This window comes from Prionailurus viverrinus, chromosome D1 (genome assembly GCF_022837055.1).
Source record: "Prionailurus viverrinus isolate Anna chromosome D1, UM_Priviv_1.0, whole genome shotgun sequence".
In the NCBI taxonomy this organism is placed as follows: domain Eukaryota; kingdom Metazoa; phylum Chordata; class Mammalia; order Carnivora; family Felidae; genus Prionailurus; species Prionailurus viverrinus.
In genome coordinates, this window is record NC_062570.1 from 105,310,263 (window position 1) to 105,322,375 (window position 12,113).

At 54.8% G+C, this 12,113-nt stretch overlaps 1 protein-coding gene across 6 annotated transcripts in view; it reads left to right on the forward strand.

The window, feature by feature from the left end:
- Positions 1-12,113, forward strand: part of TESMIN (testis expressed metallothionein like protein) — a 35,495-nt gene that overhangs the window by 10,750 nt on the left and 12,632 nt on the right. For 4 of the 6 annotated variants that reach the window (XM_047823843.1, XM_047823844.1, XM_047823845.1 and 1 more), the window contains exons 6-7: positions 590-681; positions 5,054-5,125. In XM_047823843.1, coding sequence (XP_047679799.1) covers positions 590-681; positions 5,054-5,125 — 164 coding nt within the window. Of the gene's footprint in view, positions 1-589; positions 686-5,053; positions 5,126-12,113 lie in introns of those variants that run through there. The other 2 variants (XM_047823846.1, XM_047823847.1) reach the window with 2 other exon arrangements.

Sequence of the window (12,113 nt, forward strand, 5' to 3'; positions counted from 1 at the left end):
AAGGCAAAGGGCGTGGAGGGTGCGAGGCTGTGACGTTGTGTCTGGATTTGTTGAAACTGACTCTATAGATGAAAAACTAATGGTTGATAAGACTTCGGATGTCAAGATCTCTTTTGTTATACCAAGAATGTAATCACAATTAACAGCTCCAGCTTACGGAAGCTTGCAATTGAATTTATCTCACACTTCGCAGTCCTAAAAACGAAAAAGCTGTCCGTGTCAGTGTCGCCGGCCAGTCGGCCGATGGCTGTCCCCTGTGTGGGGGTGCAGGACCCGGGCAGCCGTGGCTGTGCCCCATCCCAGCGCCCCCTGGTCCGCACAGGCAGGGCCTTTTCCTCCCGGGCACACTGTGGGCAGGGGGTGTGGGAGACCTGGGCTGGGCTCCCCCCGACTGCTGCCGAGGAGCCTTGGCCGGAGCCCCCTCTGTGTCAGTGGGGTCGTGGTGGTGATAGGTGATAGGTGATAGGTGACGTTGTAAAGTGATCGTAATGTAACCACCAGTCGTTGTTGTCTGTACCTAGGGATTGGCGGGATGGAACTTTTAAAACACGCACTAATTCGAAATACGCTTGCCTTTGACTTTATACAGCTCGATAACGGAGCCTTACCATCCATAGTCAACGGGTCTACTGTCCCTTCGGGATCCACCCTTCCAGGACCACCCAAAATATCTTTGGCTGGGTAAGGATTAAAAGCAGTCAATTGTCGCTTTCTTTAATGTCAGAGTTTAAGAGGCTCTTGGGTACATTTGTGATTTTATCGTAAGTCGCAAAATCAGCTTTGCCTGTAAGCCTTCCTGACCTCTCGAGACTGTGTTGTACGTTGAGTGGTGACAGCAACAACGTGGCCGCGTGTGTCTGGTGTGTTGTGGCCGGAGAGGCTTCCGCGGTGCCCGCTGGGCCGTGCCAGTGTTTCAGAGGCTCGCTGCCGTTCGTAGCTCTGTCTCGGGTTCACGTCAGTTTAAACCGAGAGGCTCTATTTCCTTCTTGGCTGTCATCAACGTAAGTGATGGTGTGGCACTCACCTGGCGGTGGTCTTGGTGTGCCTTTAGCCCTTTACCAGCCCCTGCCCGCCGCCGCCTCCCTGCTGGGTCAGCCCCCACTCAGTGGCAGGCGCGAGGCACATGGTCTCCACGTGGGCACGGGCTGCACGTAATCTGGGATCTCGTCTTGCCCTTTTAACGTCATGCCTCTGATTGTAACCAATTAAACTAACCAAGCTGGCTGGAACTGTGTCAAGGTAGCGTTCATGCGCTAACCTTGGATGGGGCACCCCTTTCCGCCCCATCCATCGGGCCCTTTAATTGCTTGTGGACATCAGTGTATTCCTGCCTCCGCGAGTTTGGGGCGCACGACCGGATGTGGTGGGACAGCCCAGGCGAACCGCCTGGCGGGGTTCTGGGTTTCTCGATGCCTTCCCCTCCGCGCGGTCGCTGGGCAGTGTCGGTGGCTCCCATGGTTCCCTGCTGCTGCTGTGGTTTTAGCAACCGGTCTTTCCAGGGGGCGGGGGAGGGGGTGTAACGGGGCAGTCGATGACTTTGCGTTAACTTAATGAGGTCCGGCTGTGTGGAGTCCTTGTCCTTGCTTCCCTCTTGGTGACGGATCCGTGAGGGTGTGGTCGCTGTTACCGAAACTGGTCCTACCTACCATCATGGGTCTTCACGTCCCTGGACAAGCAGCCGCCGCCTGGGCGACGCCTCCCATCTGTGGTTACACGGCGTGACCTGTGACGTCACCATCCCGAAGACACTCCCTTTATCTTTCTTGTGGCCCCGGGAGCATCTGGCCCATGGTATTGCTTCACGATGTGCTTTGGTGTGTCTGGCACCATCGAGGGGATTTATTTCAGGAGTGTGCTCTTGGGGTCCCGGTGCCATCCGGGGTTCCTCTGTGACTCGGCCGACCCACATTTTCCCGGGGGAGCAGTAAGGAGGGAGCTCTCTGTGCGGCCCGTCCCCCACCGTCTGCCCAGGCTCTCCTAGGTTTGCTCCAGCAGTCACGTATCTTTCTCTATTTCGAAGGACCTGTGCGGGTCCTACAAATATTCTTCCCTTGCAAATGATGTGCCGGGAACCACACGGGCTTTCTGTTTGTGTTTCGTTGGTGCCAACAATGACTTGATTCGATGTCACTCGACTGAACGGCCCTGGTGATGTGTATCCCCACCCTCCGGTACCGTTGGTGAAAGTGGCATCTGGACGGTACTCAGGACTGTGCCGTTTGTGGTAAGCGGGGCGGTCCGAAAGCTGCTGCTGTGCGGCTCTGTGCGAGTTCCCAACCACGGCTGAGCTGCGCTGCCTCGTCACCCCCTTAGGTGCTCATTAGTTTCCTCTCTGACTTCCGCAAGGTAATGAGGTCAAATAAGGTCTGAAGACATCGGAAGGGGAGCTGCGTCGGCCCCGTGTGGTCTCTCGCCCAGCACATGACGTGGAGGCAGGCCAGCCGTCCTCCAGGGCGAGCTCACCCCGTCCTCATTCCTTCCAGTTGGGCGGTGGTGAACTGGCTAACTTATTAACTAGCTTGTCATATCAGTAAAAATATCCCTTTAATAATTCATGTCCCGTCACCCCCGTATGGCTTTAGTAATCTTGTTATCGGTCGGGTGTCCGGGCGAATTCGGATACGTCGTAGACGCTACTATTTTGGGCAACGTCATGAGCGTTACAATAAAGAACATTCATGAGTCTGTCTCTCTGAAAACTTCTTTCTTAAAGACGAGGTCATGTCGCGGTGGTGCAGTTTATTTATCGTGCTCTTCCGAGGCAGAGTCGTGCAGATCTCCCCCGACTCGGTTATTTGCAGCGTGGCGGAAGAGCGTAGACAGGTGTTCTTGGAGCCATGGGATTTTCCAGTTTAGTTCCCGTCCCCAGCACGACTGCGCCTCGTGCGCTCTGTGCTCACCCCTGACGTGGTCTCTTCGCTCCCGCGGCTACTGCAGCCGAAACACCCCTGTGACCGACGGGGTCCAGTTCTGTCTCCTTCCAAAGTCGTTGGTTTTGCGTTACCTTCTTCCATCTATACTAAGCCACCGTTTCTGAATTTTATATCCTTTACAGTCGGTATCGAATCGTGTGACAGCCGATTCTACGATACCTTCTGTCCTCCGAGTTGTCAGTTGTGGATATCTCATGTTCGAAATTATTGGCTGGATTCCTCCAGGGCTGGCACTATGAGTTCTTACGGTAAAACCGTGGCTGGCGAGGAACCTGTTGTGCGAGCGTCCCGCAGGACGAGCAACCACTTCCGATAAATCTTCGCTCGATAAACAAGCGGCGTCTTGCCACACGAGTAACACGTGATGCCGAACGTCACATGATTACATCGGAGCCAATGGTTCTTGAAATTGGCTTTGATATACGAGTGCTTCGGATGCCAAGCATGTTTCCGGAAGGAATTATGCTCGCAGACCAAGGTTCTGCCGTGTAGTTTTTGGCGCTCCCTGAAGCTCTTATCACAGTTCCGACCACGTGACAGTCTCTCAGGAAACGCCCGGTGGCATCTTCCTGATACTGGACGTTTGTCGAACTGCACTCTGTCCTCCCACAACTAAGGCAGGTCACCCCTGGGCTGTCCTCATGCGCCCCCACCCCCTCTCTTAAAGGGAACGACTTCGGTTCCTCCGGACAGGCGCCGCGAGGCCACGCTGTGCCCCATTGTGGGCGCAGGTCCGAGAGGGCCGAGGGCAAGGGCAGCGGAGTGGGTGTCCACACCCCCTCCTCGGAACAGCCCCCGTTCGATCCCGGGGGCACAGGCCAGGGCGTAGTACGGCCAGATCTGCCACCTCTGGGCACCCGTGGGGACAGAAGTCGGCCAGTGTGCTGCCCGCAAAGGGGAAGAGTAAACTTGATGAGTAACGAGTTAATACGGCATTCAGGACACAGTTTGGGCGCATTGTATTAAACGTGGGAGGATCTCTGCAAGTACGAATTAGCAGCTCACCCCAGAGCCGGCTACCAAGTGTGGGGCAGGGGTGTCACGAAACAGAAGCCCAGACAGGCAGGCTGCTGGGGCCAAGGGGTGCCGGGTGAAGCGTGCCAGCGCAGGAGGGACCCCGGCCAGGGCACACGCGCTGGGATCCGGGACGGGCCTCAGTCCTGTCCTGACTCCCGGAGTTGAGTGTGTGAGTGGGCAGGGTGCGGTAGCCACGGAGCGAAGGGCACAGAGTGGTCCCCGTGCCGTGTGGTGGCAGGAGACTGTCGGCCACCGTTGGCTGTGCCGAGCACCTGCTGTAGTTCCTGTGGGAAGCCCCAGACCGGAGCAGCCGGGGGGACGCAGAAGCGAAGCCTGCCCGCGCCATCGCGGGGAGCGCACGGCCCCGGGGAGGGGAGCGCACGCGACCCGGGACAGCCCCGTCGCGGCCGGGGTTCTTGTGCAGGTGCTGGTGTCCACGCCGTGGCGGTGAAACGGCTCACGCCACCGGAACAGGGGCAGCACCGTCAGGGGCAGCGCTCGGGAACCGCTCCCGATGTGCGATTTGCGCACCCACAGCTGCCCCCCGCGGCTGGCGGCGGCCAGGACACGTTAGCCTTGCCTCTGACGCCCCTGCAGACGGCCTCCGGGCTAATCCCTGGAAGAGTCAGGAGGGAGGTCCCTAGCAGCCACACGGCAGGCACACCCGCGCTTGCTGTGACACTGCGGACGGCCCCAACACCGCGGGGACGATAGGAAATGATGGCTTTCCTGTCGTCTCGCTCATATCATCCGTTGGGATTCAGGCTTTGGGAAGCACACAGTGAAAGGAGATGTTTGGTGCGAGGGGCCCCACACAGTCGGGGTTTAAGCAGATCGAGGGAAGGAGCTCCCGAAGTCTTCGCGGGGAGGGACCCGCTCCACACCCCCAGCGGCATGGGTGGCCTCGCGGGCTGGGACCGGCCAGGCCGGCTCGGTCCCGCGAATGGGCAGGCCAGTCCGTTTGTGATCAGGCCCCAGTGACTGAGACCGATAGCTGTCTGCTGTTGCGATTTTCAGTTTCTGTTCAAAAACGCCAGATGCTTAGCTAAGTCTCCTTTGAAAGAGTAACCATCTGAATACATTTTCTTTTTTAATCTTTGTAGAGTAACTCTTAGTTCATGGGACACAAAGTCTAAAAAGCCATGTAACTGTACCAAATCCCAGTGTCTGAAATTGTAAGTAATCACAAATCCTTCATTATTAAATAGAAATAAGGTTGTTTAGAAGCCAGTAAGTGGAGCAGAGTCCAGATGTGCCTCACGGCTCGCAGGGCGCACGCCCAGCTGAGCCCCAACGGCCGCGTCCCCACGCTCGCTGTGGGCCAGAGCCACAGGGACGTCGCGCTTCCCGCATAAGCCCGGGTCGGGTCTCGGGATTATCTGGACCAACGCGCAGGAAAGGACCCCGCCTGTAACTTCCCCGGGTCTTGGTGCCGACCGCGGCCCCCTTGCTGAGCGTTAACTGTAACATTTCCGCATCCTGGTTTTTACCGGTTCGAGGAACTGGTTAACTCAGTATTGAATTTTCTCGGAAAAATTTCCCCCCGGGGGAGGCCAGCTCGCAGGAGCCTCGGTCGGGGGGCGGGGGGCGGGGGGGCAGCGGGGCGGGTCCCGCGACAGAGCCGTGGGCCGGGGTGGACAGCATGGCTGACACAGGAGGCGGACCTCGTCGCTGCGGCTGGCAGCTCGTGGCAGCTCGTGGCCCCGGCATCCTCTCCTGCCCTGCCACGCGTTCACGCTGCTCGTGGTGTCTGCCCTGCCCCCACCTGTGCCCGGTCTCTGCCCTGATGGCCTCCTTAGGGTTGAGTGACACGTTGGAGGGACAACCACCCCCGTCCGCGTGTCTGACACCGTCCGTGCGTGATTTCCCCTTGCAGCGCTCCCGCTGAAGTCACTGACGGGACGGTGACTTGGGGGCGCACGAGTGGGGGTAAAAGTCCACAAGAGCGAGAAACCTGGTTCGCTGACAAGAGCAATTCATTCTCCAGAAGGCAGTGCCGAGGTCTAGGGTCGTCCCTGGGCAAGCGTTTGAGGTGCCGCGGGTTTAGTGCACGGATGCGAGTCACACACCTGTCTGAACGCCGCGGACGCGGGGCCACCACTGCCGTGCGGCCCCGGGCGGGGAGGAAGGAGAGGGAGGGACGTGTGACGCCGTCGAGCCCAACGGCCTGCCCAGACGGAGACGGCGGACGCGTGGGGGACACGGGGTGGCGTGTGGAGCGGACAGGGCCGGCAGGGTGGCAGGCCGGGCTGCAGTCTTGTTTGGGGACCGGGGAGGCCAGATGGCCCGTGGGGCCTGGAGCGAGGGGGAGACGACAACCGGGGACGGAGTGAGGGGACCCCTGAGGACTTGGAGGTCAGGCGAGGCTCCGAGAAGGGTTTAACTCACTGATGACCTCACGACGGAAGGCCAGACAAGTAGCTTCTCGCCTGGAAGCAGCTTTCCCGACTGATGGGCGACTGATGCGTTAAAGAAAGAACTCACCGCCCCAAGTGGGCGTGGTCAGCACTGGAACAAAGGAGAAGGAGGTTCAGAGCGTGTCCTGTGCTGTCCAGAGAAAGGAGGCACTGTCCCCGGGGGACGTGGGCACTGCCTTCCTCCGTGTGCAAGAGACTCACAGCCCGCACGCCGTGCTTCAGGTCCCCCGCCCTCTGACCGGGGGTGGGGGGTTTAGCTCCCTCGGTAGCTCCGCGCTGAGAGGCCAGGGCCCTTGGATAGAGGATGTGAGCGTGATGGGCACCGGAAGGGGCGTTATTTCCAGCAGAAGTGAACACCTGGCACTCTGCTCCGTGTTCTGCTCCGTGTTCTGCTCCGTGATTTTTTTTAAGTAGTTCCCTTTTACTCTTCCGTTGCTGCTACCTACGCCTTTTTAAATATTTTTTGTAATGCATTTCAGGCATGGATTTTGCCGCGTAATTAGTTTATAAGAGCACTGGTTGTGAAAGCCACTTGGATGACAGGATTTTTTGATGCAGACAGTGGCCTAAGTGTGGAACTCTGGGCCTCTGGACGACGACGTCATAGAGCAAGGAGGGTCTCTTCCTGTCTTCCTGTGTCCCGAGCACAGTCGGGCTTTATGAGGACGGGTGCTTTCCGGGGCAGTTTCAATGAATCAGCAAATCCAAACAAGGCTGTTTAAGTATCCTTCGGTGCAGTTCAAGTTGTGCTGAGATGCCGGGTGGGATTTGTTGGGAGCAGTTATAGTATCCACTAATCAAATCTAAATTAAAACAAAAACAAAACTAAATCAAGATTTTAATCCCAGATCGGCAGTCTCCATATTGGGTTTTCAAATGGCCTTTTGTCTCTGATTAAACAGGTTCATGAACTAAATCAGCTAGAATTTTGTGGCTAGAAGATCAACCCCGGGGGATCGTTTCGTACAGTCTCGTGTTTCTGACCGGTGCTTTGGCTTCCTCCTCTTATGTTTAAAAATATTAAATACTTCCTTCATCCCTATGCAAGAACTCCTAATCCTAATATTTATAGAGACCTTGCTTGTCTGCTGCTGGTGCTTCCTTCTCTTGATTCTTCACTCCTGGTTTGTTGCCTCGTGTATTTGGTGGGTTTTCAAGCATCCCGGATTATACCCACTGGGACAGTATCCGTGGGGATTCTTGGAGGTTGGCCGGAGGGGCCGTTCCTTCAGAGAAAGTTCGTGTTTGCTCCTCTGCTGTGTAGCTCTCGGAGCTGGCCCCCACCGCCTTGGGTGTGCCCTGGGCTGTGCGTTCGTATACGTAAAGCACTTAGAGAAACGGCTGGGGGACTGTACGTGCTCCTAAAGTGTTTGCCACTGCCGTGGTCATCCCGCCTCGCCCCTCCTCGTAACAGTTCAAACCAAAGCCTTGGCCTGTCGGGCTCGGCAGACGCCCTACGCTGTCAGCTCCAGCTTGCCCCGCTGAATTTTTGTGTCTCTTACTTTCTGGCCTCTGAGGGGTTTCCTCGTTTCCTTAAATTTCTTACCAGCTCAGCTGTGCATCTAAAAAGGTTTAAAAGCTTGTTCAGTTATTTATGTTTATTTTTTAAACATTTATTTTTGAGAGAGAGAGAGACACGCACACACAGAGCGTGAGCAGGGGAGGGGCAGAGAGAGAGGGAGACTCAGAATCCGAAGCCAGGCTCCAGGCTCCGAGCCGTCAGCACAGAGCCCGACGCGGGGCTCGAACCCATGAACCGTGAGATCGTGACCTGAGCCGAAGTCGGACGCTTCACTGACTGAGCCCCCCGGGCGCCCCTAAAAAGGTTTCACATATTTAATGCCAGTGTTTTAACGAATTTGTCCAGATGGCCAGTGAGTTAAGAATAAGTTTAGAACGTATGTTGTCTTAGATTTTTTCAAACATGTTAAGACTCCACAATTCTAGGATACAGGGTGCCTCCGGGAAGTGAACACACCACAGGGCAGCTCAGGTATTTTCTTGAACAGTATCATCCCCTTCCCTAAGCCACGGAGTAGGATTACCCAAAAGCGTTTTAGGATTACCCAAAAGCGTTGACAGGCTTCCGTCTTGCCGGCCCCCAAGCACCTCGAGAGCAGCGCCTTTAACAGGTGGTGCTGCTTCAGTGGGTTTCACGGACGAAAGAGGGGCCACCTCACTTCACCTGGGGGCAATGGATGTGGTTTCCTAGGCAACAGCGAGAGTCGACTCCGGAAGGGGGGACGCTACAAGTCCCTAGAGTGAGAACACGTAGACCGCGTGTGGCGGTGGTAACAACGCGTGACCACCTGGGAACGAGGCGCCCTCCCAACGACCGCCATCCACATCCATCCGTCAACCAGCCGCCAGTCCGATTTTCTGCCACCGGAGACTCGGAACCCTGAAGTCTGGGTCGAGCGAGTCTGCCGAGCGGGGGAGCCTCAGACCGGAGAGGACGACGCTTCCCCCGCTCTCTTGCTGCCGCCAACTTGGGCAGACCGGTCCGGGCCTTTCTGGAGAGCAAAGCAATTTTGCATGGACGGGCAGGTCCACATAAGTGGCGAGAACAGGAGTGGGAGTTCACTTGGGCACCGAGGTATTTGTCCTGACCCAACACGTGGGGTTTTCAACCCAGACGGCGCTCTGACCCTGCGGAGGGGGGCACGGACGGTTGTACTTCTCACGAAGACGGGGACAGCGTGTAAGGTCTGAGGTCCACCGAGCACTCGGTACACGTGGTTTAACGTCAGCACTGACTGCTGCTGGACAGGCGTTTTAAGTTTACTGCGGTCAAAATTGTCACTTGTCTTTATTATTACTGCCTTCTTGTCCAAGAAGTCCAGACATACCCCAAGTTTAAAACATTTTTTTTAATGTTTTTATTTATTTTTGAGAGAGAGAGACAGAGCGTGAACAGGGGAGGAGCAGAGAGAGAGGGAGACAGAATCCGAAGCAGGCTCCAGGCTCCGAGCTGTCGGCACAGAGCCCGTCGTGGGGCTCGAACTCACAAACCACGAGATCGTGACCTGAGCCGAAGCTGGATGCTTACCCGACTGAGCCACCCAGAGGCCCCACCCCAAGTTTAGTTGTGCTGTTAGAGTTCGTCCTAAAGTTTTAAAGGTTCGCTTTTCCCCATCGGGACCTTAATGCACCTGGAATTGATAGGGGATCTGATTTCGTTTTTTTGTTTTTTTTCTCCATATGTGCAATTAATTGTCTAGCACCATTTATTGCAAAGCCCTAACACAGTCCCGAGCGATCTGCAGGGGTTTCCCGTCAGCTGTCAGGGTTTGGTGTCTGTGTGCGGGTCTGGATCCTGCTCCAGGCGTGGGTCCCACTTCTTAGTTGTAAGGATTCGTCTGTAGATTTCCTTCACTTTTGTATTTAAACACTCATCTTGTCCGCAAATAATGACCATGACATCTTTCCTCAGCTTTATTCTCTTTTCCTTTTTCTTGCCTTATCCTCTTAGCGAGGGTCTCTACCACCGCGATGAAAGCAAGTGCCCGCAGTGGTTACTAGTTGGCTCCTGGTTTTACTAGTAATATTTCCAACATCGCTTGCCCTAAATAAGATATTTGCTGCAGGGTTTTGAGGCCGTATACCCGAGGCGTGCCTGAGACGTACACCTGAGTCATTTCGGGGCTCGTGCGGCAGCTGTCAGCGTTGGGGTGTTGGCCTCCCTTATCGGCTGCCCCCGCCCTCACCTTCACCTTCATTCCAGCCACTGGGGGAGGCGAAGGAGGGTGCAGGCACACTTCTCACCTTTCAAGGCATAACCAGAAATGGCCCAAATCACTTCCACTCACGCTCCGTTGGCCAGAACCTATCACGTGCTCAGACCAAGCTCGGTAGGAAGCTGGGAAACGTCGTCTTGAGTGGAGCCAACCACGTGCTCGGCCGGAATCGGTGTTGCTGTAGAATAAGGGGGGAGTGGTTACCGTGGAAACATTGCTTCTCTGCCCCACACCCGTGTCCGGCTAAGGGGGGGGGGGGGGTCTCCTCTTCCTGGTCCATAACACGCTTTCTTTTTTACTCCTCTTGTAAACGAGCGGTGACTTTTATCAAAGGCTTTTCCCCGAATTTGTGGCAATGATCATTGTTGTCTTCTTTTGATCTTACAGTATCATCTGTTACAATAAATTTTCTAATGTTAAGCCACCCTTGTATGCTGGGGGGTGAACCCAAATTGATCACAAGGTACTGATTTTACCTTTTTTTGTGAACATTTTATATTGCCTGACAAAATGCATTATCGGGCTTCCCTACCCCCACCCCACCCTCTTCTGTGAAGCCTCTGAGAAAGCCTGGGTAAGGTAGCACTTATTTGTTCTTTGAAGTTTGATTGCACTTCGCCTATAAAACCATCTGGGCTGGAGGGCGCCTGGGTGGCTCAGTCGGTTAAGCGTCTGGCTTTGGCTCAGGTCACGGGTCTCACGGCTCGTGGGTTCGACCCCTGCATCGGGCTCTGTGCTCACAGCCTGCTTCAGGTTCTGTGTCTCCCTCTCTCTCTGCCCCTTCCCTGCTCACACTCTGTCTCTCTCAAAAATAAATAAACATTAAAAAAAAATTGTCTCTGCATGTATCTTGTAAATTTTCTAATATTTTACTTTTAATTTCTACTATCATTTATTTGTACCCTTTCTCCTTCTCGATCTTTCCCATGAGGAATTTGTCTATTTTGTCAGCCTGAGGCAAGCTTCAGGCTCTGAGCTGTTAGCACAGAGCCCGAGGGGGGTGGGGGGGGGGGGGAGTGGGGGGGGGTGGGGGGGGGTGGGGTTGAACCCATGAGCTGTGAGATCATGACCTGAGCTGAAGTTGGACACTTAACTGACTGAGCCACCCAGGCGCCCCCTAACTGCTTATTTATTTTCATTCTTTCTTGTTCTTTTTTTTAGGAAATGGCTTTAAAGGTTTAGATTAACCCTCTGCACCTGCTGTAATGTGCCTACAACAGTTGGTATGAGGCACTTTTGGTGTCACTCACTTGAAATATTTTTATTTATTTATTTTTTTTAATGTTTATTTTTCAAAGAGACAGAGCATGAGTGGGGGAGGGGCAGAGAGAGAGGGAGACACAGAATCGGAAGCAGGCTCCGGGCTCCAAGCCGTCAGCCCAGAGCCCGACGCGGGGCTCGAACAAATAATCTATTTTTTAAGAAAACAAAAATACCGTCTACCTTTCTTTTTTAAACCCCATGGGTGAAATTAACTTAATTATTTTGTTTCTTGATGTTGATTTTTGATAGAGAGAGAGAGAGAGACACAGAGTGCGAGTAGGGGAGGGTCGGAGAGGGAGAAGGAGACACAGAATCGGAAGCAGGCTCCAGGCTCCGAGCCGTCAGCCCAGAGCCCGACGCGGGGCTCGAACCCCGGAACCATGAGATCGTAACCTGAGCCAGAGTCGGATGCTTCACCGACCGAGCCACCTAGGCGCCCCTAACTTCCATTACTTTTTTAAGGCTCAGTAGTATTCCACTGAATGAATCGACCACATTCTGTTTAGCCCCTCATCTGGTAATGGACATATGGGTTGTTTCCACCTTTCGGCTAATGTGATTAATGCCTCTGTGGACCGTGGTGTACCAGCATCTGTTTGAGTCTCAGCTTTCAATTCTTTTGGGTCTACATAGCCAGAAGTTGAATTGCTGGATTGCAGACTAAGTCTGTGTTTTAGCTTTTTAAGGAACTGCTATACTGGTTCTCCACGGAGGCTGTACCGTTTGACATTCCCACCAGGAACGCA